Raw genomic sequence first — 27781 nt, forward strand, 5'->3', positions numbered from 1 at the left:
TAGGTTGGAGTGCATTATGAGCTGTCCGAGGAAGAGAAGTTCTATCGTAATGCATTGACAAGGATGCCTGATGGCCCTGCAGCTCTGGAGGAGTCATACTCAGCTGTCATGGGAATTGTGACTGAAGTGGAGCAGTATGTCAAGGTAGGAGGCTGACAGGATATAATGGAACAGCTAGAATTAACATGGACTTTCAGTTTTCCTGGGGGCTGGAGGGAGACACGTGTTTTGGAATATACTGGAGAAGTTCTGAACATTGTGAAATACCTCCAATAGGTTTGGCTGCAGTACCAGTGTCTGTGGGACATGCAGGCTGAAAATATATACAACCGTCTTGGAGAAGACCTGAATAAGTGGCAGGCCCTTTTGGTTCAGATAAGAAAGGCAAGAGGAACATTTGACAATGCAGAAACCAGAAAGGAGTTTGGACCTGTTGTCATAGACTATGGCAAGGTGAGAAATCTTAATTATTAGCTGTGATAAATGCATTGAATTTCAGAATAGGTGTATAACAGAAAATAGCAAGGGTGACAACTTACTGTTATGTAACATTATTCACTTGTAGGTACAATCAAAGGTGAACTTGAAGTATGACTCCTGGCACAAGGAGGTGCTCAGCAAATTTGGCCAAATGCTTGGTCAGAATATGACAGAGTTTCACTCACAAATTTCTAAGGTAAGAAAAGTCCTAATTCCAGTTTTTGACTTTCAGATCAGTTTTTGTAGAATGCTAAAACACTGATTTGTGCCCTTAACAGTCCCGTCAAGAGCTGGAGCAGCATTCTGTGGACACTGCTAGCACATCAGATGCCGTGACATTCATCACTTATGTGCAGTCCTTGAAACGTAAAATCAAACAGTTTGAAAAGCAAGTTGAGGTATGTTTGTTGTCTTTTGCTAATGTTTCTGACTTGTGGTAATGTCAGGCTTAGCTCATAAAATGCAGCTTCATCATAAAATAATACTCAGTTCTCTTAAAAACAGATTTGAACTTCGTATTCTGAAAAATCCTACTCTATTTATTAAAGTGCGTTTATTTAGCCTTGCAGCTTAAATTTTGTGTTTTTAACTTAAAACCACTGTTTCTTGTAGCTTTATCGCAATGGTCAGCGCTTGCTTGAGAAGCAAAGGTTCCAGTTCCCTTCCTCTTGGCTCTACATTGACAACATTGAAGGAGAATGGGGTGCCTTCAATGACATCATGCGGAGGAAGGATTCTGCCATTCAACAACAAGTAGCAAATCTGCAGATGAAAATAGTTCAAGAGGATCGTGCAGTGGAGAGCCGAACAACTGACTTGCTGACAGACTGGGAGAAAACGAAGCCTGTAACAGTAAGTAGTGATGGTTAACATTCAGTGAATGAGGTAGATTTTCTGCATTCAGTTTGTTTTTATGCTTTTTTTGCAGTTTTTCATTTTAGGCGATTCTTTTTAAGGGTTCTGTAATAACCAGCCTGTGTTGATTTTTGGTAATAGTTGCAGAGGGAAATTTACCATTAAAACATAGACCTCTCTTAGGTGCAGAAAAGTAAATTACTTCATTGACTAAGAGAGCTTTGTCTGAAACTAGTATATGTCAGAGGTATGCAGGTAGGAGGATTCAGAAGCAAGCTGCTTTTTGCCTTTTTTTTTTCTGAAGTGCTTTTTAGCAAAGCAAAAAACTGCATGTAAAAACTAAATGAGAATGTGGAATGGTATATTGTCTTATTGTCAGCAAAATAGAAATGTAAAAACATGAGACAAACCAACATTTATATGTAGTCCCTACTTTTTGCTTGCCTTCAGTGTAACTGTAGGATTATTGGATTAATGTATCCTGTGCAAACTTTAGGGGAATCTGCGTCCAGAAGAGGCTCTTCAGGCTCTTACCATTTACGAAGGAAAATTCGGCAGGCTGAAGGATGACCGTGAGAAGTGTGCCAAGGCCAAGGAAGCTCTGGAGCTTACAGACACTGGGCTGCTCAGTGGCAGTGAAGAGCGTGTCCAGGTACAACTTGTTCACACACCTTCTTGCCTGTTTTGGATAAAAATGTTTCAGTTCCATCATTTTCTCCCTCAGGAGAGTGACCTGTAGTGTGTGTTGTACCAATATAAGGGCACAGTCTCCACAGTGACTCAGTGCTAGCCTTCAGAGCTTGTCCATGATCTCTTCCTTGACTGTCTTACTCTTTTGAAACTGTTATGTGAGCTGAGATGGAAAATTTCATCTTGGTCACTTGCTGTTGCAGTTCTGTTGAACTGGCAAACTGTCCAAAGGTTTTTGATGGATTAGAAGTATTTTGTTTAACTCACCCATGCTATTGACTTTGAAGAAATTAGGAATAACTGCTGATGTTTGATACATTCTTTATTACAGGTAGCCCTTGAAGAGCTGCAGGATCTCAAAGGTGTCTGGTCTGAACTCTCTAAGGTCTGGGAACAAATTGATCAAATGAAAGAACAACCCTGGGTCTCAGTACAACCTCGCAAGGTACTTCATTTTTGTGTACATTAACAATTTAACTGCTGCAAGTATATGCAAATTAGGAATTAGACCTCTTGAAACAGACATGCTCTATTATCAGTCTAGATAATTTTCAGTGTTTAGGTACCTTTTTCAATATCTTGGGAACATGTTTCTTCTGAAGGTAAGATAAAAAATACTCACAGGATTGTCATAATTTAAGTAATTATACAGGGAATTTATGCAGTTTCCATAGTTTGAGATTGGACTGCATCTACAGAGAAGAAACTGCTGTTTTTAAATAGTCTGTTGGACCTCATTAGAGAAATTTCATTATACAGTTGGGTAAACAGCATTGATTTTAGTTCAGTGCTCAGGAGGTAAAGAGCAGAAAGAACACTAACCTATAAACTAACTGCCTGTGACAAGACTGCATCATGAATCTCAATCAGACCAATAAAATTACATTCTCAGCTGCAGAGTAACCACATCTTAGGCAAACAAGGATAACACTTGTAAATGCTGTCCTGTTGCTAATGTCTCATTAGAGAAAGTGTTCCATAACAAATGTATAGGTAAAATGCTTTTGTGTTACTGACAGCTTCGACAAAACTTGGATGGTCTGCTGAACCAGCTGAAAAACTTCCCTGCCCGTTTGCGACAGTACGCCTCCTATGAGTATGTCCAGAGACTTCTGAAGGGCTACATGAAGGTAGGCTGCCCACATTTCTAAAATGCATGTGTTTTATATTCAAGTTCAAAGATGTAACTTGCTTTCTTCTCTTCTGCAGATAAACATGTTGGTTATTGAACTGAAATCCGAGGCACTTAAAGACCGACACTGGAAACAGCTGATGAAGAGGCTTCATGTTAACTGGGTTGTCTCAGAATTGACCCTGGGCCAGATCTGGGATGTCGATCTACAGAGAAATGAAGCAATTGTCAAAGATGTTCTGCTTGTGGCTCAGGGAGAGATGGCTTTGGAAGAGTTCTTGAAACAGGTTAGTATCAGCCCTTGTATGTATGCATGTAATAGCAAATCTGAGGGTTGCTGTTAAGTGGCTACTTGTGTAGTTAACTTGTCACTCTGAGCTGTTGGAACAAGTGCCAAGACTCCGTGGTTTGTTCTGTTTTGGGGAGCAATTTAAAGTTTTGTAAACTTCCTGTGATGAAACTTGCATTATTTGGGAAAAACAGTTCTTGGTAGTAACTGCAAAGATCCCACCTTGAACTTCATCATAGTCTCAGTATTTTTAACAAAAGCTTAAGTATAAAGCCAGAATCTTTGGGTAAAAAAAATAGTATCTGACTACTGTAATACATTTCTACTTTGTAACTATGTTGGAGCAGAAATTATTGGTGTCATATCTTAAACATCTTTTTCTTCAGATAAGAGAAGTGTGGAACACCTATGAACTGGACTTGGTCAATTACCAGAACAAGTGTCGTTTGATTCGTGGATGGGATGACCTTTTCAACAAAGTCAAGGAGCACATTAACAGCGTGTCTGCTATGAAGCTGTCACCATACTACAAGGTAAAATGGAGAACAAAGCTAAAGAATTTTTGTTTATTTCTGCCTTCCCCTTCTGTTTAGTTTATATTTTTGTCATCAGGGACTATACTCACCATTTAAAGCTGACAGACTGTTAATTGTATAATGCATACTTTGTAACTCTCAAAAAACTGTTTCCTCTAATAATTATTAATAGACAAACACTTTATAATATCAAAATGAATATTAATGTAGTGTTTAAACTTCAGGTGTTTGAGGAAGATGCCCTTAGCTGGGAAGATAAGCTGAACCGTATCATGGCCCTCTTTGATGTTTGGATTGATGTCCAGAGGCGGTGGGTCTACCTGGAAGGTATCTTTACTGGCAGTGCAGACATCAAGCACTTGCTGCCTGTGGAGACCCAGCGGTTCCAGAGGTAACTTCTTCATTTTGTTGTTTTCTTGCCTCCCTTGGAGCACCCTGTGGGCAGGCCTGAAACTTCATGACTCACTGTAGCACTCTCTGAGTTAAAATACTGGCTGCATTCTTACCTGGTCCAGCTGGATTACAGCTGCTCGGGATACAAGTTCATCAAGCAAAGAGGTGCAACTATGGCAGAAAATGTAGTAAATGGGGTGATGTACAATTTTTAGAAGATGATTTGGACTCAGTTCCTGTCAGTTACTTCAAGGGTTTTTCTGGCATTGTGGCTGCAACAAACAGGCAAATTTCTGTTGCTGCAGCCTTTAATCTCACTTTTTAAACATTATTTGCTTCATCTCTTTTAAGTTGGTCTGATAATACTTACTCATTCCACACACTTCCAGTCAGATCAAAGAATCAGATTTATGCATCACTTCAGGAAGTAAAGATAATTAGATCTGCTCTGGACTTGGTAGATTGAACATTACAGAGAAGTGAGATTTTGTTGTTCAGGGCTTGAGGCAGATAAAGAGAAATTTGGGGAATTTAGGCTTGTTCCCTAGAGCTGGTACAGCCATTAGAGGTGGAGTGGTCATTTAGAGACAAATAACTTTGGTGTTCTGTAGGCCTGTGGTTACTGAGTTTGCACTAATGTATTGTGTTATTTTACTTGCAGCATCAGCACTGAATTCTTGGCACTCATGAAAAAGGTGTCCAAATCTCCACTTGTGATGGATGTTCTGAACATTCAAGGTGTGCAGAGATCATTAGAGAGACTGGCAGACTTACTTGGGAAGATACAGAAAGCCCTGGGAGAATACTTGGAAAGGGAGAGGTCCTCTTTCCCTCGGTAAGCAGTTGACTCCTGAAGTAATCTGATGTTTCTGTGCAGGAATTGGTGTACTGCTCTGTAAAGCCTCTACCAGTCCTTCTGTGGTGCATATATATGAGATGTTATGACCATTTACTTAGGTATTGTCTATATACATAATTCAGTTACAGTTACTTCTCCAGAAGTGGGGCTGAAACTTCCCTTACTTGCTCATCTGTGGCTGGTTTCAGGATTTGGATATTGCCTAAGGAACCACTGCAGTTGATTTCTGTAAACTGAAGAGGTTCTTCTGCCATTTGATTAAAGGACAGTGTCTAAATTGTCACAGTACAGTATTTAGGTCATTGATTTTGACTTACCCATGGTCTTCAACTAGTTTGTCACTTAGCATGAGAAAATAAGAGTGAGGGAGGTACTGAGTGGGAGTTCTTCCTGACAGGCAATTCAATCCCAAACTCTACTGTTGGTATTTCAGATATGGATAAGAAAATTATCCACACTATGGAGCATGTATACACTTCTGTATGGTACACGTGAACTTAAAGGTAGCACTGGGGTATAACTGCTGGCAAATTTGTGGATCATGCACTCTTGCAGTGTTGAGGAAATGGTTGTCAATTACTTCCATATAGTGGCCATGGATGAAGCATAAATTATAAGTGATAGTTGAAGTTCTGATACAGATCTGATTTTATGTGATTAATAGGTTCTACTTTGTTGGTGATGAAGACTTGCTTGAAATCATTGGAAACAGCAAAAATGTGGCCAAGTTGCAGAAACACTTCAAGAAAATGTTTGCTGGAGTTTCTAGCATTATTCTCAATGAAGACAATTCTGTGGTTCTTGGAATATCCTCACGTGAAGGAGAGGAGGTATAGCTGCAGTATTTCTTTTTAAATAAAATTCTGAAAATAAGTGGATGTGCACTGACTTAAACTTTTAATTCTTGCAGGTGCTGTTCAAAACACCCGTCTCCATCACAGAACACCCCAAGATCAATGAGTGGCTCACTCTTGTTGAAAAAGAGATGAGAGTGACCCTTGCTAAATTGCTTGCAGAGTCTGTTACTGAAGTAGAAATCTTTGGAAAAGCAACTTCAATTGATCCAGCAGTCTACATCTCTTGGATTGACAAATACCAGGTATTAATGTGGAACACTTAAGTATTCTGCAGCTTGGTTACTTCAGCAAGGACAACTATTTGATGAGGGTTTTTTTACACAGGCTCAGCTTGTTGTGCTGTCAGCCCAGATTGCTTGGTCTGAGAATGTGGAGTCAGCCCTCAATGGTGGAGGTGGAGACAACAGTCCTCTCCAGTCTGTACTAGCCAATGTTGAGGTCACACTCAATGTTCTGGCAGACTCTGTGCTGATGGAGCAGCCACCCCTTCGCAGAAGGAAACTGGAGCACTTGGTGAGTAAAAACTTCCTTTCCTCTTCAGGGTTTACAGGTGAGCATTTTTAAATTTTAATGAAAAAATGGGTCAGTCTAAGATTTACTATTCCTCCAGGAAAAGATTTAGTGTGATTTAAGCAATTACATTAAGTCCTGATCCTCAGTGTAGGTGGTGGTAGTTTTTCACTCTAGTCAGCTTAATGCATGATATCATCTGATATGCTGTCTCAGTGAATTGATCTTCAAACTGGATCTTCCAGGTATGGAAGTTACTGATTTTTTTCATTCAAATGTGAAATATGTCATTAAGTTGCTTATTATTGTAATCATAATATGCTTCTGTTTGTAGATAGGGATTGGAGGTGGGGGGAGAATTAAAATGATCTTGGGTTATTTCTAGAGGGAAATACCTGGTTTCTGGCAAGTAAAATACCAAGTTCAGTAGTTTAATGGGTTAACAGACTGACTGGGCCAAAGTGCTTTGCTGTAAACTAGGGAAGTCATTAGGAACAGTAGGCAACATTGTTAGTTTTGGCCTTGTAGCAACAAATTTTTAAACCAGAGACTGGTTTTAGGTCATGATTTCTAAGTGATGGCAATTCACTGTGCTCATCTGAGAAGCTGTAGGATTCCTGTCTTTATTGGCTTGTATTGTTGTGGTGTTAAGGAGTTCCTTCCTTCTCCAGATCACTGAGTTGGTGCACCAGAGAGATGTTACAAGATCACTGATCAAAAGCAAGATCGACAACTCCAAATCCTTCGAGTGGCTCAGCCAAATGCGGTTCTACTTTGACCCAAAGCAGACAGATGTGTTGCAGCAGCTCTCCATTCAGATGGCAAATGCCAAATTCAATTATGGTTTTGAGTACCTTGGGGTTCAGGATAAGCTGGTGCAGACTCCTCTCACTGACCGCTGCTACCTGACAATGACACAGGCCCTGGAGGCAAGACTTGGAGGATCACCATTTGGTAAGTTTGTGAGACAAGTGTATAAAATTCTTATCTTCTCTAATATATATGAGAATGAGTGGGTTAGGTCACTTAAAGAATCACCAGTGAGGAATCAGTAAAGGCAGGTTTAAATATGAATTTGTAAAAGCACAACACGTATGGCAAGGTTCATTCTGTTACTTACTATATAGATAAAGCACACAAGGAAAAATCTGATGAAAATAAATCTAAAATGGTATATGTGGAGACTGGGGACACAGAAGGAAAAGCAGGGATAACAGTAAGGGATGCAAAGGGGTAAGGGAGATTGCTATTGTGTTACAAGGGTCAGAGAGGACTCCCTTGCCAAACTTCACTTCAGACTGGATCAAGTCAAGGTCTAAAGGATTTAGCAAAACTTAATTACCTAATCAATACAATAATAGCTGTACTTGAACAATTTATTAATTTAAAACAAAATTATTCAGTAGGATTTTCTATAAGCACAGCAGTAATTTGATCAAAAAGTTTAGATTAATTATAGACCTAAATTGGCAACACTTGAAAGGCACACAGACATAAAGTATGTGCCAAGGTATACCTATGAAAAACTAACCTTAAATTCAGTGCAATACATCAGATGCCTTTGCAGCTCTCCAGAGATGAAGGGTTGGGGGTCAAGGAGTGGGGGATATCAGTCCAGGTTCAGTTGTCAACTTTCAATGGCAATCCTCCATTGCAAACTGGAGATGACAAGCTCCAAGAGGCATCCCACTGGGAGGGAGATCCTGGTCACAGCCTGCTGCAGTCTGGGAGATTTCAAAGCGTCTCACTTAGGAACACTGTTTATAGTGTTGCAAAATTACTGATTTTAGTCATCAGTAAATTTCCATCCTGGCCACAATCCGAGTTGGTGGTTGCTGGAACTTTCCTTGAAAAGTTCAACAACAAAAATATTATTCTACTTGTTCTGTTGTTCAGACAGAAAAAAGAGAAGTCTCAAGGCTATTTAAGTAGAAAACAGGAGCTTGTTAGACAAGAGAAGCTGTGGGAGCAGACAGGGTTTCTGATAAGCACAAGGGGAGCTAACTGGTGCTGTTAATGTAGGCCAAGGGCTAACATGCATTGCTGAGACTGTAGTGTGGCCTAGGATGGGCTTTACAGGGTGAACTAGGGAAAGGATGTGCATCCCCACAATACAGTGTTAATATGAACATGCAGGACACTTTTAACTAAGATGGCGAAGAACAAAATGGTCTTTGGGGGAAGTCGAAAGACTTTTAGATTTTGTTTGAACCCTCTTGATTGAACAGGCACCTTCAGAATCCACATGCTGGCCGATTACACAAGTTGGCAGTGCTATTCAGATGATAAACTCTAAAACATGTCCATCCCATTTCAAAAACAGGTCCTGCTGGTACTGGTAAAACAGAATCTGTTAAAGCTCTTGGACATCAGCTCGGCCGCTTTGTGTTGGTTTTCAACTGCGATGAAACATTTGACTTCCAGGTAAGCTGTTTGATTAAAACAAGGTAGTCTTTGTTAACAAGCAGTAGGAATCTCTTCACAACCCTGAAACAGCCAGCAGTGTTTATTTTCAAGATGATGATGTAAAGTCCTAACTGAGCTGGTATCTGTTGGTCATATATAGAGCCTCTATAACAAAAAAATGCCTAAAGCACAAGTGGGATGGAACATTGCTAGAGCAGAGGTTCTGTGCTTTTGAACAGGTAGTTCTGTAACAGCAAATGGAGGGAAAGGAAGTACAGGGGCAGGGGCTTAAGACTGGCTTTAGGAAAGGATCTTCAACTATGTAGCTTGCATTGATAGGACTGGTTTAATGAGGAATAGATGAGATTGTGAGATTACTGAAGTAGCTGTACTATTGCCAAATTATCCTTTACAACACAGATGTGCAGTTTACCTCAATGTGCGAAGAATTCTTCAAAACTAAGAAAATTTATCCAGACATTTGAAGATTATTGACATCTTCAAACTGAGAACCAGATTAAATGTCTCTAAACTGTAACACAGCAAATTATCTTAAAATGAAATCCTTGGTCAAGTGTATAGATAAAAAACAATATAAAACATGGACAAGGAAGCACTAAACTTTATGGATTCTGCCTGTTTTTTTTCCTCTGCAGCTGTAATTTGACCAGATCAGAATGCCATTTAACCAGCATTTGGCTTGTAGGGGTGACTGTAAGAAAATGCCTAGGGAGTATTAATATCACAGATAATGTGATCCTCCTTGCCCCAGCTCACTTCCTCCCTCTGACAGTTAGAACAATCAGGATGTCCCAGTGGGAGTGTGTTACTCTGTTCATGCTCCAGTGAACCTTTTTTAATGTGCCATTTCTCCCCTTAAATCCACTTACACACTTGGTTCTATAACATCTTTACCAAATTGTTACACTGTGCACTATTACTGTGCACTTCATGAAAGGGCAGCTTCTTTTTGTCTTTTTTCAATGATTCCTAAGTACTTGTAGCAGAAAAGACAGTGAATAATTGATGCCTATTCATCTGAAACCAGTACATTGCAGACCTCCATCATGTTCCCTCTACAGAATCTTACCTTAAAGGTTGTTCTGTATGTAGAAAGGTTATCATACTCTGGCCATCCAATTTGTTCTTCTGAAATGTTTTGTAATTCTTGTACCCTCCTTGCGATAATGGACTAGAACTGCACCTGATGTTAATGGTATCTGCAAACAAAACATTATGCAGTGGACTTAGTTTGCCTGTTTTGGAAGGACTGCAGTACAGTGTGAAGTAATAGGGAGCTATGATCTGTGGTTCTGTGAAGCAGTGAAAGCTGAACTTCAGAACCCTTTCATAACTCTTACAATACTACAAATACAGTAACCTACAAATAAACACAGCTTCTTCTGCCTTGGATGCATTGTATAAAGTGCTCTTCTCTGCTCCTTTTGCCAATGCAATTGAGTGAATTTCCCCCTCTCTGTGCAGGCAATGGGACGCATCTTTGTGGGACTTTGCCAAGTGGGCGCGTGGGGCTGCTTTGATGAGTTCAACAGACTGGAGGAGAGAATGCTCTCTGCAGTTTCACAGCAAGTTCAGTGCATCCAGGAAGCCTTGAGAGAGCATTCCAACCCCAACTATGACAAGAGTATGTAATTCTTCTCTAACATCCTTCATGCTTCTCTAACATGCTTCATGTTTTGTTGCTCAGCTATGTTTCTTGAAAACTGTGCAAGGATGAAGCTACTTTATGTCAAAACTTAAATATCTGATGTCACTTTCAGCTGGGAGAAATTCGTATTGTTTGAGTTGCAGTACTAGAGAACTTGCTGTTCTTTACTGTAGGAAACTAAAATAGAATAATGTATGACTTCAGTTCTCAGAGTGATGGATCACTGACTCCGGTATAACTAAATGCACTCTCTTTTCAGCTGCAACACCCATTACCTGTGAGCTGCTGAACAAACAAGTCAAAGTGAGCCCTGACATGGCTATCTTCATCACCATGAATCCTGGCTATGCAGGCAGATCCAATCTGCCTGACAATTTGAAGAAGTTGTTCCGTAGCTTGGCAATGACAAAACCAGACCGTCAGTTGATTGCCCAGGTCATGCTGTACTCCCAAGGTTTCCGTACTGCTGAAGTTCTTGCCAATAAGATAGTACCATTCTTCAAGTGAGTAACAAGTTTGGTTGCAGTCAGTAATAATAGAACTTACTTCAAAGCTGTAATATTCTCCACAACTCACTAAGCACATTGTGCAGCAGTCATTTCAAGCAAAAGTTTCAAGTAAAGACTGACATTTACTGAGTGTTATGTTGGTTCATACTGAGAATCAAATTGAATTTTGTCTCTTGTGCTTCTTAGGCTTTGTGATGAACAGCTGTCCTCCCAAAGTCACTATGATTTTGGCCTGAGAGCACTGAAGAGTGTGCTGGTTAGTGCAGGTAATGTGAAGAGGGAGAGGATTCAGAAGATAAAGCGGGAGAAGGAAGAGCGTGGGGAAGTCGTTGATGAGGGAGAAATCGCTGAGAACTTGCCAGAGCAAGAGGTAATGTGTGTGCAAAGATTTTTACTTTTGTGATAGAGGATGCACACTAAACAAAGGAAGTTAACCCTTCACTGTTTACCATTTAGTATTAAGCCATGTGAACAAAATAATGTTAGTTACCAAAGGTCATTTGATAGCTTAAAAGCACCAAGTTAAACATGTCTTCTAAGTCCCTGAATCATAGTGAGAAAATTATTCAGATGAGGTGCATCCATGACATTTATTGCTGCACAGCGTCTCAGCAATTAATGCCAAAAGCATAATGAAGAGACTCAAAAAGGACTTGTATAAACTGAAAATCACTTGAAAATCACTAGGTAGTTGCAAAGTTGAAACCACATCAACAGTTGTTTTGACTAAGACTACCCTGGTCTGGTACTTAATCAGTAAATTATTCAGTGAAGTTTTCCTTGTCAAACACGTTTGGTAAAGTGAACTTAACAAATCATCAATGAAATGTGACTCTCTCTCTCTCTCTGCAGATCCTGATCCAAAGTGTATGTGAAACTATGGTACCAAAACTGGTTGCAGAAGACATTCCACTGCTGTTCAGTCTCCTTTCTGATGTATTCCCTGGAGTGCAGTATCACCGTGGAGAGATGACAGCCTTGAGAGAGGAACTTAAGAAAGTGTGTCAGGAAATGTACCTTACCTATGGTGATGGAGAAGAAGTTGGTGGCATGTGGGTTGAAAAGGTAAAATATAAAACTGAAAATGTACAGTTGAAGTTTATGTGTAAGACTGAATTTCCTTTTATATTATGAAAAGTTGAAAGCTTTTAAATTTTTCTTGTCTTAAACAAACTGTACCTAAAAGCTTAGATTACCTGCTGAAGTTAATTGGCACATTATTGTGTCACAGGTTCTTCAGCTGTATCAGATTACACAGATAAATCATGGTTTGATGATGGTTGGTCCCTCTGGAAGTGGAAAGAGCATGGCCTGGAGAGTACTGCTGAAGGCCCTTGAACGGCTGGAGGGTGTGGAAGGTGTTGCTCACATTATAGATCCAAAAGCAATCAGCAAAGATCACCTCTATGGTACTTTGGATCCAAATACCAGGGAATGGACAGATGGCTTGTTTACACATGTCCTGAGAAAGTAAGTCTGTAATAACACAAATACAAAATGGCTGGTACATTTGTGCCTAGGATAAACTCACCTTAATTCTCTCCTTCAATCAATATTTTCTTTAATATAGAATCATAGACAATGTGAGAGGTGAACTACAAAAACGTCAGTGGATTATCTTTGATGGTGATGTAGACCCTGAATGGGTTGAGAACTTGAACTCTGTTCTGGATGACAACAAACTTCTGACTCTGCCAAATGGAGAGCGTCTCAGCCTCCCACCAAATGTAATGTTACTTTTTTTATATTGTGTTCATGTGCTGTGTATAAGCTTGTTGGTTTAATTTAATATATACTAGTGTTGTGCCTCTTTCTCATCACAAGCAAAGTAGTAACGAGTTCAGATTGTGGTTTGCTGGAGTAAAGGGTTTTTGTGGAAACATTTCATGTTACACTTACTCTGACCCTGTAAAACAAAATGGGAATTGTGTAGGTCTTATGGTAAATGTCAATAATGATGAACTTACCTTAGGGGAGAGTATAATACTGATGTTAATTATTCAGAGTCTAAATGCAAATCTGCATATTTTAAAAGCTCTCTGTTTTTTCAGGGAAAGAGTGTTTGTATTGTTTTGGTTGATTGTTTTTACTCCTAAATGTTGTTTTAAATTTCTTTTTTCAGGTGCGTATCATGTTTGAAGTACAGGATCTGAAATACGCCACTTTGGCTACTGTGTCAAGGTGTGGTATGGTCTGGTTCAGTGAGGATGTTCTCAGTACAGACATGATATTCAATAACTTCCTGGCCAGACTAAGAAGCATTCCTCTGGATGAAGGTGAGGAGGAAGCTCAGCGCAGGCGAAAGGGCAAAGAAGATGAAGGAGAAGAAGCAGCATCCCCAATGTTGCAGGTATAACTTAGATTTCATTATGGGATAAAGTAGTAAAAATGCTTGTATCACAGGTACAGCCATAGTAGAATTTATGACAGCCTATCAAAGGAAAGCTGACTTCCTCTTTACATCTTTTTCCTTTTTATTTTTTTTTTTAATATGAAGCATTTCAAACCTTAAACAAAACCTTTTCTTTCTGCCTGGTAGTCCAATGACAAACAAACACTTAGAGCAGTGTTTACCTCCCCCAACAGATTCAGAGAGATGCTGCAACAATAATGCAGCCATATTTCACATCCAACGGCCTGGTGACCAAGGCGCTTGAGCACGCCTTCAAGCTGGAGCACATCATGGACCTGACGCGCCTGCGCTGCCTGGGCTCCCTGTTCTCCATGTTGCACCAGGCGTGCCGCAACGTGGCCCAGTACAACGCCAACCATCCCGACTTCCCGATGCAGATAGACCAGCTGGAGCGTTACATCCAGGTAAATGCAGCCTGGATGACTGCATTAGTGACTCCTGTGTTTGCCTAGATTGAGTTACTCACTGGGCTTTGTTCCCTTACTCTAAAACCAATAGCTGCTGCTCTTGCTTCTTACAGAGGTACCTGGTGTATGCCATACTGTGGTCTCTCTCTGGAGACAGTCGTTTGAAAATGAGAGCGGAGCTGGGAGAGTACATTAGGAGAATCACCACTGTGCCACTGCCAACTGCACCCAACATACCTATCATTGACTATGAGGTAAACCTTTCTTGTGCTAGAAATGTTGCTCTTTCATTTTCTTAAAAGCTTGCTTTAGATTTTGGAGGCAAACCTGGAGAATAAGCTGCTAGACTGTCTTAAATTTTACAGTTTTACATTTCAACAAACACATCAAATTTGATGTCACTTAAAAAAATAAATTTAACTAAAGTTGAGCTGGATTCCTCTTCTAAATCGTCTAATCATGTTTTTGTACTTCTAGGTGTCCATTACAGGTGAATGGGTGCCATGGCAATCCAAAGTTCCTCAAATTGAAGTTGAAACACACAAAGTTGCAGCTCCTGATGTTGTAGTGCCAACCCTAGATACAGTTCGCCATGAAGCATTGCTGTACACTTGGCTGGCAGAACACAAACCTCTGGTGCTCTGTGGACCACCAGGATCTGGAAAGACCATGACCCTGTTCAGTGCTCTCAGAGCTCTGCCTGACATGGAGGTACACAAGAGACGTGTGTGTGTATGTGTGTGTACGTGCACATTGGGTGTGCGAATTACAGAGTAGTACCATGTCTTTAATCCTTTTAAGATTAAAGATAGCATAGAACTTATTTCCTAGCTGAAACTCAGTGATAGCTTCACCTCAGTCAGTCATGTGTATATATAATAAAAAATAAAACTCATGTTGAGAATGCAAATTCATTTCTCAAGTTCCTTAGCCTAAATCATTTCTTCTTTCTTCCTTTGCCACTTCAGTAACAGAGGAGCATTCCTGCATTCAGTATTTAAAAATACTGTGCATATGTTTAAGAGTAGCTCTCATCCTTCAGTGTATTTAGGTGGAGTGACAGTTACATGAGGCTGTCATGTTCAAAACACAGGGTTGGGCAAGAAGCTTTGCTGTATGGCAAATGGAGAACCTGCAGTGGGAAGCAAGGAGTATCTAGGCTGTACATAGCTGTATATATGTGGTAATATACCTGTAATGTGGATGGTATATATACTTCCATTCTGAACAGCCAAACATACCTGTTTCCAGGACTCTTGATGCACTCTCTTTCAGTCCTTAGTGTATTTTAATTTTTTTTTCCACTGTACTCTTTTTAAGGTGGTTGGACTCAACTTTTCAAGTGCTACCACTCCAGAACTGCTGCTGAAAACTTTTGATCACTACTGTGAATACAGGCGTACCCCTAATGGAGTGGTGCTGGCTCCTGTGCAGTTAGGAAAGTGGCTGGTGCTGTTCTGTGATGAAATCAACTTGCCAGATATGGACAAGTATGGCACACAGAGAGTCATATCCTTCATTAGACAGGTTTGTTTTTCTTTGTAATCAACTGTATCAGAACAGCTACTTACAGAGAAATAAAACATTCCATTGATTTGATTTGATTTTTATGTTTTTCTTCCAGATGGTGGAACATGGAGGATTCTACCGTACATCTGACCAGACATGGGTGAAACTGGAGAGAATTCAGTTTGTTGGTGCATGTAATCCACCTACTGATCCCGGAAGAAAACCTCTGTCTCATAGGTAATGTGTCTAGTAAATTCTAGGTAACAATGGAATAGAAGTCAAAACGGAAGCATTGATTATGTAATCTGTTCTTAATACACTTGTTTAACAACAGCTGTGCTGAAATTTTGTTCCTTGCTTTTGCTCTATCTGCTGCTTGGTTCTTACTCTGAAAGCCCAGCAGTGGACTCAGTATTAGGCTGTTGAATCGCCTGTCTGAAACCCTTGAGAATGGGAGCAATCAAACCAGCTACAGCTGCTGTTGATGGTTTTGAATCAAGCAGTTCTTTAATTTTGGCAAAAGATAACCAAGAGAATACAGATAGTAATTTGACTTTCTGTACTGTGTAATATGCTAATCTTTCAGATTTTTACGACATGTTCCTGTGGTTTATGTGGACTATCCTGGACCAGCTTCACTTACTCAGATATATGGAACATTCAACCGTGCAATGCTGAGGCTGATCCCATCACTTCGCACGTATGCAGAGCCTCTCACTGCTGCTATGGTTGAATTCTACACAATGTCTCAGGTGACTTGTTAAGTGCAACTCCAAACTCCAGTTAGAATGCTTTCTTCTATGCTTCATTTAACATGAGTTGTTAGCCTTTCACATGGATAATATGTGTACAAGAACTCAACTAATTACTTGAGTTCTGGCAAAAATGACTGAATTATGCTGTCACAGTAATATCTTGTAATGCCAAGTCCTGTAAAAAATACAGTGCAACTTTGAGATAAAGTAGCTAATTAAGTTTAAATTTTTAGGAGAGATTCACTCAAGACACACAGCCACACTACATCTACTCACCTCGTGAAATGACTCGGTGGGTGAGAGGTATATTTGAAGCATTAAGACCACTGGAAACCTTACCAGTTGAAGGCCTTATCAGGATTTGGGCCCACGAAGCCTTACGTCTCTTCCAGGACAGGTAAAAAATTCATGAGCTGGGGAAGCAAAACCATAAAAAGTTGCCTACTCCTTGCCAACTTTCATTAGAACATCAGACTAAAGTGTGCTTTATGTTAAATAACTGGAATACCTGTGAGAATATTTCATTTTGCTGCAGCTTGACTCTCTTAGGAGTTGTATCTGTACAAAGCAAAAATATACTTCAGCCATAGTGCTGCCATGTGGTGTGATTATATTCCTCCCATTACAGAGGAATGTACTCTGTACATTGTACTCACTGACTTAATTCTTTATCCAGACTTGTGGAAGATGAGGAGAGGCGCTGGACTGATGAGAACATTGACATGGTTGCTCTGAAACACTTCCCCAACATTGATAAAGAAAAGGCTATGAGCAGACCTATCTTGTACAGCAACTGGCTGTCAAAGGCAAGTCAAAGTTTAAGAAAAAATAAACCCTGAAATTAAATAGGTTTGATGCAATTGAGTGATGCAGCTCTTATGACCATATTAAAGTGATAATCATTGCCCATCATGCTGTTAAATCGATCTCTAATAAATTTTTAATATTATTATCTGAAGTGAACTCTGCCACAAATTTAGTACCTGTTTTGCCAGGGATGCTATTGTAAGAGCCACAGTGGAATGTAAAGGCAGTATAAAATAATATTTCTCAATAATACTGTGACACTACCAGATGACAGTTATTCCTTTTGGAATCTCTTGGATTAGACAGTGACCCTTGAGCAATACTGATATTACACATTTTCTGGTGACCTGTTTCTTATAATCTGAAATGATCCATCTGGGTAAGCTGTACAAATCCTGGTGAGTTTAGGCAAAAATCCACCTAGCTCGCTGCTCATCTCTGACCAATAGTAAATGACTAGGAAACGCTGTTCAAAATAAACTGGGGAAGGTATTTAGTCTGTAGTGCTACTTCCCAGTCTCTTTGGTAACTGGCAGCACAGGCTCAGCCTATGGTAGGTTCAGTGCATACAGTGTTTGAACCTCATGCTGCTACCTGTGGCACTCTAGGCAGTGGGCATGTTCCTGTGCAATTTAAATGGCTACGTGGTTCTTAAACTTTTGTAGAGGATTGCTACTTCAAGTATTCTAGTAGTTCTGCTTTGGTGTGCTCATAAATTTACCCCTAAGCAAATTCCCTTAGTGTTAACTTCCATACTGTATTGACTGTATTGGTTCTTTTAGGATTATATTCCAGTGGATCAAGAAGAATTGAGAGACTATGTGAAAGCTAGGCTTAAAGTCTTTTATGAAGAAGAACTTGATGTACCACTTGTCCTGTTCAATGAAGTCTTGGACCATGTGTTAAGAATTGACCGGTAAGTTCAGACTTCCATTGCTGCTCATATAAGCAGTATGTAGAGTTACTCTAAACCAGAATAGCCTCAGAACAGAGTAAGAATGGAGCATGGTCTCATTGATATCTTTAGAAAATATACTGCCAGCCTCCAGATAGCAGATCCTATCTGGACAGGTGTGTCAGTTTTGGTGCTAACTTGAAGCTTAGATGTTCTAGGAAATGCTTCAGTAAGTTGCTAACACTTATCAATCACACCTGGTTGTGTTCTTTTTCAGAATTTTCCGTCAGCCTCAGGGCCACTTGCTGCTAATTGGAGTCAGTGGAGCAGGGAAAACAACCCTGTCAAGATTTGTTGCCTGGATGAATGGTTTGAGTGTTTACCAAATCAAGGTTGGTGTGCTAAGTTTACTTCTAAAATCCTGTGAGTCAAAACTCCCACTTATATATTGACCCCTAAAATCCCATTAAAAGCTAAACCAAAATGTTAATGACCAATGTAAACTCGTACCAGGTTCACAGAAAATACACAGGTGAAGATTTTGATGAAGACCTCAGGACAGTATTGAGACGCTCTGGCTGCAAAAATGAAAAAATAGCTTTTATTATGGATGAGTCAAACGTCTTGGATTCTGGATTCCTGGAGAGAATGAACACTCTCCTAGCCAATGGAGAGGTAAGAAGATTTTAAATAAATATTTTTTGCACCTTTTTGCAACCATAAGCTACAACAAAACTTACCCTTTGAATTAGGTTCCTGGTCTCTTTGAAGGAGATGAATATGCTACCCTCATGACTCAGTGTAAAGAAGGAGCACAGAAAGAAGGTTTAATGTTAGATTCACATGAGGAACTCTACAAATGGTTCACCAGCCAAGTTATTCGCAATCTCCATGTAGTGTTCACTATGAATCCATCTTCTGAGGGCCTGAAGGACAGGGCAGCTACCTCTCCTGCTCTCTTCAACAGGTAATTGCTGCATATTCCAATATATTTTCCAGGTACCATTAAAACACTGCTTTTGGGGAAGTCTTCACAAATGTTTTGTGTTTCAGATGTGTCCTGAACTGGTTTGGAGACTGGTCAACTGAGGCACTGTACCAAGTTGGCAAAGAGTTCACAAGCAAAATGGATCTTGAGAAACCAAATTACATTGTGCCTGATTACATGCCAGTTGTGTATGATAAGCTGCCACAACCACCATCACACAGGGAGGCTATTGTTAATAGCTGTGTGTTTGTTCATCAGACTCTTCACCAGGTATGTTATTGCACTGCTTAACTTACACTTAACCTCTAGGCCATGGCATCATTGACCAGTTTCCTAAAAACTATGATCCTTGGCATGCAGATAAATTTTAAAACAGTGCATACTCTACAATGCTTTGTTCCCTCAAGGCTAATGCTCGGCTGGCGAAACGAGGAGGCAGAACCATGGCAATCACACCACGCCACTATCTGGACTTCATCAACCATTACGCCAACTTGTTCAATGAGAAACGAAGTGAGCTGGAGGAACAGCAAATGCATCTGAATGTTGGTCTCAGAAAAATCAAGGAAACAGTTGATCAGGTGTGTGTTCTTAAAACTTTGCCCTCTATAAAGCTGGAGTGAGTAAATAGATCTCAATGCTCAATATGAATTCTCTCTTCCATCTTGCAATCAATCTTAGGTGGAGGAATTGCGGCGTGACCTAAGAATAAAGAGTCAGGAGCTGGAAGTGAAAAATGCTGCAGCCAATGACAAGTTGAAAAAGATGGTGAAAGACCAGCAGGAAGCTGAGAAGAAAAAGGTAAAAATTTTTGTTAAATCTCTGTGCATAGGAACTATTTTATTTACAAAACAGAGCCTACAGTCCAAGTACTGGAAGAAGTTCAGCTTCTAAAAAGCAGTATTTTTGTGAAATTTCCTTACAGGTTATGAGCCAGGAGATTCAGGAACAGCTGCACAAGCAGCAGGAGGTCATTGCAGACAAGCAGATGAGTGTGAAAGAAGATCTGGACAAGGTGGAGCCTGCTGTCATTGAAGCTCAGAATGGTATGTTAGCACCCCAAGAGATCACACTGTGGTCTTGGATCTAAAATTGGTCTATGGGAATGTGTTTTCTTGTGATCTGGGTTGACCCTGTCTAATGAAACTGTAGGCTCGTAGCATGGGGCTGAACAGAGTTGAAGAAATCCCTTCTTTTAAATTCACAGTCTTTGAGCTGTGATTTTTGTGCCTTTTTTTTTCCTTGCCTGTGTGTAATAGTACCAATCTGATTCTTGATACTCCTTCTATGGCTTGTGGCTTAGTTTCTGGCAGGCCAGCTGTAGAAAGACCAGTGATGCCTTGCTGCTGAACAGACAGTATACAGTCAACCTGCCCATTCATTAAACTGTGTAGACAAATCACTGGTTTGAGGGAATCATTTTTAGGCAGCAGAGTCCTCTGCCCATTTGGCAAGCTGACATTCATGAATGTGTTTCTTGTAATATAGTAGTTTTTCAGTAGTATCTGCTTCTCTAATAACCTCATATTCCTTTTTAGAATCTTAAAGCATTTTTGCAGATCCAGGGTACTCTGCTGGGCTTTGCTAACTTGTTTGTTTTCTTCCCAATCAACACTCTTCATCTTTGTGGCACTGGTTAGCTGTGAAGTCAATAAAGAAGCAGCACTTGGTAGAGGTGCGTTCCATGGCTAATCCCCCTGCAGCAGTGAAGCTGGCCCTGGAGTCCATCTGCCTGCTGTTGGGTGAAAGCACCACTGACTGGAAACAAATACGTTCCATCATCATGAGGGAGAATTTCATTCCAACCATTGTCAACTTCTCTGCTGAGGAAATCAGGTGAAGTGCAACTGTGAGATATTTATGTGAACAAACCACTTACAAAGAACAGAGGGTCTTAACTGGACTTTCTTCTGTGTAATTGCTTTCTTGACTTGACTTCTTTTGACACTTTTGACACTTGGCTTCTTTTGACACCAGCTTATTGCACATGGTGAATGTGCAGGTGGTACAGGAAATAAACTGCTGAAGCCAAGGTGTATCATGACAAGGCAAAGCAGCTACTTGTTTTGTGACTTAATGGCATGGTTGCAAAGCATGTGTTGGTGTCCAAAGCCACAGTCAGTTGAAAGTGGTTTTGCAGCAATAACAGACCAGGCTGCTGAGGGCTTTATTCAGCTTAGGAGGTCAGCTTCCTAGCTGGCTCTAACTGTGAGCAGAAGGTCAGACTAGAGACATCTAAATTCCCTTCCAGCTCCAGAGTTGAGCAGTTTGTGAATGACTAATCTTAAAATATTGATAAATTTTTTTATCACCTTTTAAGCTGTAGTTTCTGAAACATGTTGAACATCTCAGCTACTACTCAGCAAAACTGACAGGAAATGTTTCTTGGCAGCTGTGGGAAGGCAGGCTAGACAAAGGCATACTGAGCACCTGTGTGCTGACATAGTGTACTCATGCTGTCTGTAAAAATATTTCCCCTGCAGTGATGCCATCCGGGAGAAGATGAAGAAAAACTACCTGTCCAATCCAAGTTACAACTATGAAATTGTAAACAGAGCATCACTGGCCTGTGGACCTATGGTGAAATGGGCAATTGCACAGGTAAAGTCAGCTTGAGGAAGCAAAGGCAAGGTGAAAAGAGTGAAACAGAAGGCACATAGCAATGGCTAAAGGCTCTGAATTTGCCTTTATTCAGCTGAGTATTGCAAGCTATTTTGCCTCAAAGAAATGGGGTAGATGGTTTAGATGAATGCTAATGGGATGTATATATATATAGTGCCCTGTCAGAGAATTACTGGCCAGTTGGGATAGAGCCCCTGCACTGAAAGACTTTAGGTTTACAGTGACCACTGGTGAATACTTTCTGTATGTGATCTTACTCTACAGTACAAGACAGTCTTCAGTGGAAAATGCAATGCAATCCTCTTAATGAGACTGTGTTTGTGTTGCCTCAGAGTAGGACCCACTCAAGGCAGACTTCTAAGTTTCCTGAAGGAATAAGCTTTGGGAATCTTGCCTCTAGAGTGAGGTACCCAAGAATGGTTTTACTTGCCTGTTGGTGTCCCAATACAGCAAAATTCTTGGCTTGTTAAAACTCTGCCTGCTTGTTATGGCATGATCTAGAAAAACTCTATTTAACTTGAATCTTGCTAACAGGCCCTGTCCTAATTGTTCTGTGGCTTAACTTGATTCATTTCAGTGCTGAGAAGAGCAGATTAGCACAGTACTGGCATGGACACCCCGTTGAATATTTATGTAAAACAATGCTGTGCACTTCTTAATGGGGTCTGAACCTTTTGAATGGCTTTGTGTAAATCTACAGCAGTACAAGGATCTTGCAAAAAGCAATTACTTATGTATCTGTGCTTAGTTTAAACTAGAGTCCTAGGGATTGATAAACAATACTGAGTTTCTCTTAAGTAGTTATTAATTCTTACACAGGTCAGAAGTACATAAATTTGAAAAGATGCAGTTGATAGTATATACCAGAATGCTGTGGTTCCTGTTAACATGTCATTTTAGAAAGTGGAAAGGTTCTATTTTCCATTTGCAGCTGAACTATGCTGACATGTTGAAAAGAGTGGAACCTCTACGCAATGAACTGCAGAAGCTGGAGGATGATGCCAAAGACAACCAACAGAAAGCAAATGAAGTGGAGCAGATGATTCGTGACCTTGAGGCCAGTATTGCCCGTTACAAAGAAGAATATGCAGTACTGATTTCGGAGGCTCAAGCTATTAAGGCAGACTTGGCTGCTGTTGAAGCAAAAGTAAGACTTCATATACCAATAATTTTTCATTCTTTGGTCTTTGACAGTCTGAAATTGAATCATTCTTCAAATTTGAGAGTGGACTTGGTTGCTTCCCCTGTGCAGTGCATTTGAGCTGTTTCATCTCTGGGTGTCATGAGGCTTCTCAAGAAGCCTGTCTGGAGTTAGAGAAATACCAACTCGTATTGCTATTTGATTAACAAGACAGTTCTCATAAGGTTTAAAATTTATAGAAAGCCTGTATGTCTTAACTGGACTTCAAGGAGAGGAGTATGGATTTCTCTATGTACTTCATCTCATCATTAGTATGTTGCTACTCTGATAGTACTTAGCACTTCTAAGTTCCTTAAGGTAACAGTTAGAATCAACTTAATAAATTAGCACTGAAGAGCCCCAAATTTATCTCATTCTGAGCTTTTAAATTTAACTTGGGCCTTGAGTCGGAATTTAAGTGTTCTGAGAGACTTGTAATATAAGAACATTTCATCATCTAAAGAATCTACCTTCACCACTTACTTCTAGGTAAACCGTAGCACAGCTCTTCTGAAGAGTCTTTCTGCTGAACGTGAAAGATGGGAGAAGACAAGTGAAACTTTCAAAAACCAGATGTCCACTATTGCAGGAGATTGTTTACTTTCAGGAGCTTTTATTGCCTATGCTGGCTACTTTGATCAGCAGATGCGTCAGAATCTCTTCACTACATGGTCTCACCATTTGCAGCAAGCAAATATCCAGGTAAAGATACAGTCATGATAATTAACCGTGAATTGATTTACTGCAGGAGTTAAGCTTTAGGATCGCTAGGTAAAGAATGGAGCTGTTGGAAAGCTGTTGCAGCTTTGTAGAGCTGCACTTGATTAAAATATCTTCACCAGCTGGTTGGAGAACGTCAAGTTAAACGTGAACTTTGTTTCCTTCCTGCAGTTCCGCACAGACATCGCAAGGACCGAGTACCTTTCCAACGCCGATGAGCGGCTGCGCTGGCAGGCGAGTTCCCTGCCTGCAGATGACCTGTGCACAGAGAATGCCATCATGCTCAAACGCTTCAACAGGTACTTCATTCTAAGATGTGAAGTTCTTAAGCAACATTCTCGAAGCAGGCAGGGTTTGCACCTATTGAATCACAGTAGCTCCTGCAAAGCACTGTTTCACTGGGGTGTGAAGTTCTAATATTCATAAAAGCTTCTCAACCATGTGTAAAGGTAAAAACTTTCATCCACCTTTGCTTGCCTTTTTTGCTTAGCTGTTAAAATAAGTTGGCTTGGACTATTTTGTTATTTGAGTTATTTTGTTGCTCAAAACTGAAGTGAGTCATTGAACCTGCCTCAGCTTAGTGAAGGAATAAACAAGGTTTTAGAGGTGAGACTAATAATGCAATGTAAATTCATAAAACTGCTTAGACACTGTCTGCAGTCAAAACCTAACCAATGAAAGTGTTTTATTGATAACTTAAGGTATCCATTGATCATCGATCCCTCTGGGCAAGCTACAGAGTTTATCATGAATGAATATAAAGACCGTAAGATAACTCGTACAAGTTTCTTGGATGATGCTTTCAGAAAGAACTTGGAAAGTGCCTTGAGATTTGGTAACCCACTTCTTGTTCAGGTTAGTGGCATGATTGTGTAGAAGCTATTTAAGTTCTTGGATTCTGTCCTATGTATTAGAAAAGTTTTCAATTGTTCTCTTGCATGTAACTAACATGCAAGCAACTTTATTTTCAATTTACAATTTAACAAGTAAACTAGTGATACATGTGATGTTAGTCCTGAGAAGAATTAGTGAGCTACAAAATCAAAAGGAGGTATTTCCTTTTCCACCATTTCAAGATTAAATTCTTTTATTTTGAAATGATCTTTCCATACTGTAAAATTACTTGCAACCTATCTGTTCCTTTGTTTTTATGTGCTTTCTCTAGTCACAGACAATGGCAACTAATATGGTTAGTTATCTAGAATTTAATCTGCTCTGAATATCAGGGAGAAATTTCAGTAACATGAAGAAATAGGCAGCTATAAGAATAATTGACTTTCACTTGAAATGGGTATGTTTTTCACTTCTTAGTATGGAAATGGAAAAGATCAGTAACTGTTGCTTGTGCTGTTTAGAATAGGGCTTACCTGCAGTAGAGCTAACAAATTACAGCCACTAATAATACTTCTCTTCTGTACCTGTGTAGCTCAACTACACGTCTAAAGTGTGTAAACCTTCTGAATGTGATACCTATTCCAAACCAACTACCAGTTGTTTGCTTACCAGAATTTAAGCCTCTGTTGGATTGGGAGTTTTAGCTTGAGACATTTGCAAACAACAGTCTTAAACGCATCTGTCTTTCTATTTTCTAGGATGTGGAGAGCTATGACCCAGTTCTGAATCCTGTTCTGAATCGTGAAGTCCGAAGAACTGGAGGCAGAGTTCTGATTACTCTGGGAGACCAAGACATTGATTTGTCACCGTCCTTCGTTATCTTCCTTTCCACCAGAGATCCAACAGTAAGTAAAATCAAAGCAGTCCTGTTTGTAGAAATGGCATGTGAAGAGAGCTGAGAAAACTTTTCCATGTTTCCTGTGACAGGTTGAATTCCCACCAGACCTCTGCTCTCGAGTTACGTTTGTGAACTTCACAGTAACTCGCAGCAGCTTGCAGAGCCAGTGTCTGAATGAAGTCCTGAAAGCTGAAAGACCAGATGTTGATGAAAAACGCTCTGACCTCCTCAAGCTTCAGGGTATGTTTGCCAAAATTAACTTCCTCCTATTCTAAAAGAATACAGTGGGTTTACTCTAAGAGCACACAGTGTTCTTATCTTCATATTCTTTTTTTAGGATGCCCAATGGCAAAGACACATATTTCACATAATTCTTTAACATATCTGTACAATATGTATGTATGACTTTTTTTTCTTCTAATTAAGGTGAATTTCAGCTGCGCTTACGTCAGTTGGAAAAATCCCTACTCCAAGCACTTAATGAAGTGAAGGGACGTATCCTGGATGATGACACCATCATTACTACACTTGAGAACCTGAAGAAGGAAGCAGCAGAGGTCACCAGAAAAGTAGAAGAGACTGATATTGTCATGCAAGAAGTGGAGACTGTTTCCCAGCAGTACTTACCTCTTTCTACAGCTTGCAGCAGTATCTACTTTACTATGGAATCACTGAAACAGGTAAGTTGAGTTCTTCCTCTCAGGAGCTTTGAGTGTTTACTGGTCAAAGCTAAATAGGCACTGCCCAATATTGTAGTTTGGTAGGCATACTCTGTTGGTTCTCAAACAGCGAGATTGTGGAGAGAAAAAATAAACTCTCTTCTCTTTCAGATACATTTCCTGTACCAATACTCCCTCCAGTTTTTCTTGGACATCTATCACAATGTCTTGTATGAGAACCCAAATCTGAAGGGAATTACAGATCATACTCATCGTCTCTCAATCATCACAAAGGATCTCTTTCAGGTTCAGTGTTTTAATTAATAAATGTAATTCTTTAATAATTTTCAGAGGGTCAGAATTCAAAGCTTCTTACACTACTACTCTGTTTTGTTCCTAGGTGGCCTTCAACCGAGTGGCACGTGGCATGCTGCACCAGGATCACATAACATTTGCCATGTTGTTGGCCCGGATCAAACTGAAAGGCACTATTGGGTAAATGTTTGTTTTCTTGCTTCACTTTAGTTGAAAAAGAGAGGGCTGTCTTAAAGGCATCTAGCTAAAGTCTTCTTTTCCCTTAACATTAGGGAGCCTACATATGATGCAGAATTCCAGCACTTCTTGAGAGGGAAGGAGATTGTACTAAACACTGCATCTCTCCCCAAAATCAATGGTTTGACTGTAGAGCAAACAGAGGCAATGATGAGGTTGAGCTGCCTTCCTGCATTTAAAGACCTTGTTTCAAAAGTTCAAGCTGATGAGGTGAGTGTTGCCTAGGTTCTGTCTCTCTGCTGAACTATCTTGTTAAGCTTTTCAGATGTCTGCTTGAAAAGCTTCATGCTGACAAACAAGCTCTCCTGCTGTGGAAAGGGAAGTTCTAAAGATTAACTAGTTGTATATGTGGAAATGAATGTTCTTACTTCCCTCGTAACACAGCTGTGAAACTTGTGAAGACCAGCACTGTTCATCATTCAGAAACAGTTTCACCATGCCTCTGGCTTTGTGGTTGACCAGCTTTGGTCCCATGGTAGCAGAAGGTGTGACATTGCATGTATTTTGCTGCATCACTATTGTGTGATAATTAGCAGTAGAGATGAGCAGGCCCAGCCACACATAACTTCATTGTGGTGGGCTCTTGGACATGCCTAATCAAGTTGGATAGTACTCAGCTGCTGAATGCTGCACCTTCTCGTGACTGAAGTGTTCAAAGAGTAATACATCTTTGTCTTGACTGTGAAATATGTCATAAATTATATCCATATCTTAAATAGTACCTGTTTGGTTTGCCCTGCCTAATTTTTATCTTAGAAGTTGAATTCTCTTTACTACATCTAATTTTTCTCAAACTGTTCAGCCCGGGGTAAAATAACTTACAGCTTGGCCTGGGACTTGATAAAGATCTGTAGAATCAGGTGTGCTGGAGGCTATCAGTGAAATGAGGCATATCAGTGAAATGATTTGGCACATCTAAAGAGAGGATAATAGACAAAGTGTAATTTGAGTTTTACATGTCCTTGCTGTATGTTTCTGATATCTTGAAAGTCAACTTCAGGTTTTTTGCCTTTTTTTTTTTTTCAATACAGCAATTCTGTATCTGGCTGGACAGCAGTTCCCCCGAACAGACTGTACCATACCTCTGGACTGAAGAAAAACCTGCAAGTAAGTGAATGTGCACTGTTGTCCATATCAGTCCTACTGTACTGATCTAAGTAGTTACTATGATTTTAAAAGCAATTCTAAAGTAGAATTTAAATTTGGACCTTAATGGTTGAGAAAATCATGAAGTTGGGATTGTATAAGAACCTCAAGTCTAGTTGGTTTTTCAACTGGGTTGTTTTGGGGGTTTTTTGGGAGGTTTGTTTGTTTTGACTGCATTTTTTTTAAATCAAACTTTTCTAAGCTGTAGTTA

The 27781-nt window shown here is 40.0% G+C and overlaps 1 protein-coding gene across 1 annotated transcript in view; it reads left to right on the forward strand.

Moving 5' to 3' along the window:
• DYNC1H1 (dynein cytoplasmic 1 heavy chain 1) overlaps positions 1-27781 on the forward strand; it is a 44827-nt gene that overhangs the window by 9585 nt on the left and 7461 nt on the right. The window contains exons 12-64 of the mRNA XM_036384141.2: positions 4-144; positions 277-453; positions 566-676; positions 759-878; positions 1093-1332; positions 1832-1987; positions 2357-2470; positions 3045-3155; positions 3235-3444; positions 3833-3979; positions 4207-4373; positions 5037-5210; positions 5899-6064; positions 6145-6333; positions 6416-6604; positions 7273-7555; positions 8925-9025; positions 10493-10652; positions 10936-11179; positions 11372-11555; positions 12038-12250; positions 12417-12655; positions 12756-12912; positions 13308-13535; positions 13772-14002; positions 14119-14259; positions 14483-14716; positions 15326-15532; positions 15630-15751; positions 16101-16266; positions 16503-16666; positions 16946-17075; positions 17859-17992; positions 18249-18363; positions 18485-18646; positions 18724-18938; positions 19025-19229; positions 19367-19540; positions 19641-19760; positions 19885-20005; positions 20600-20795; positions 21443-21560; positions 22513-22728; positions 23251-23463; positions 23653-23780; positions 24183-24336; positions 25074-25220; positions 25303-25453; positions 25640-25893; positions 26044-26178; positions 26273-26367; positions 26460-26634; positions 27456-27531. Coding sequence (XP_036240034.1) covers positions 4-144; positions 277-453; positions 566-676; positions 759-878; positions 1093-1332; positions 1832-1987; positions 2357-2470; positions 3045-3155; positions 3235-3444; positions 3833-3979; positions 4207-4373; positions 5037-5210; positions 5899-6064; positions 6145-6333; positions 6416-6604; positions 7273-7555; positions 8925-9025; positions 10493-10652; positions 10936-11179; positions 11372-11555; positions 12038-12250; positions 12417-12655; positions 12756-12912; positions 13308-13535; positions 13772-14002; positions 14119-14259; positions 14483-14716; positions 15326-15532; positions 15630-15751; positions 16101-16266; positions 16503-16666; positions 16946-17075; positions 17859-17992; positions 18249-18363; positions 18485-18646; positions 18724-18938; positions 19025-19229; positions 19367-19540; positions 19641-19760; positions 19885-20005; positions 20600-20795; positions 21443-21560; positions 22513-22728; positions 23251-23463; positions 23653-23780; positions 24183-24336; positions 25074-25220; positions 25303-25453; positions 25640-25893; positions 26044-26178; positions 26273-26367; positions 26460-26634; positions 27456-27531 — 8920 coding nt within the window. The remainder of the gene's footprint in view (positions 1-3; positions 145-276; positions 454-565; positions 677-758; positions 879-1092; positions 1333-1831; positions 1988-2356; positions 2471-3044; positions 3156-3234; positions 3445-3832; positions 3980-4206; positions 4374-5036; positions 5211-5898; positions 6065-6144; positions 6334-6415; positions 6605-7272; positions 7556-8924; positions 9026-10492; positions 10653-10935; positions 11180-11371; positions 11556-12037; positions 12251-12416; positions 12656-12755; positions 12913-13307; positions 13536-13771; positions 14003-14118; positions 14260-14482; positions 14717-15325; positions 15533-15629; positions 15752-16100; positions 16267-16502; positions 16667-16945; positions 17076-17858; positions 17993-18248; positions 18364-18484; positions 18647-18723; positions 18939-19024; positions 19230-19366; positions 19541-19640; positions 19761-19884; positions 20006-20599; positions 20796-21442; positions 21561-22512; positions 22729-23250; positions 23464-23652; positions 23781-24182; positions 24337-25073; positions 25221-25302; positions 25454-25639; positions 25894-26043; positions 26179-26272; positions 26368-26459; positions 26635-27455; positions 27532-27781) is intronic.

Source organism: Molothrus ater, chromosome 6 (genome assembly GCF_012460135.2).
Source record: "Molothrus ater isolate BHLD 08-10-18 breed brown headed cowbird chromosome 6, BPBGC_Mater_1.1, whole genome shotgun sequence".
Lineage (NCBI taxonomy): Eukaryota > Metazoa > Chordata > Aves > Passeriformes > Icteridae > Molothrus > Molothrus ater.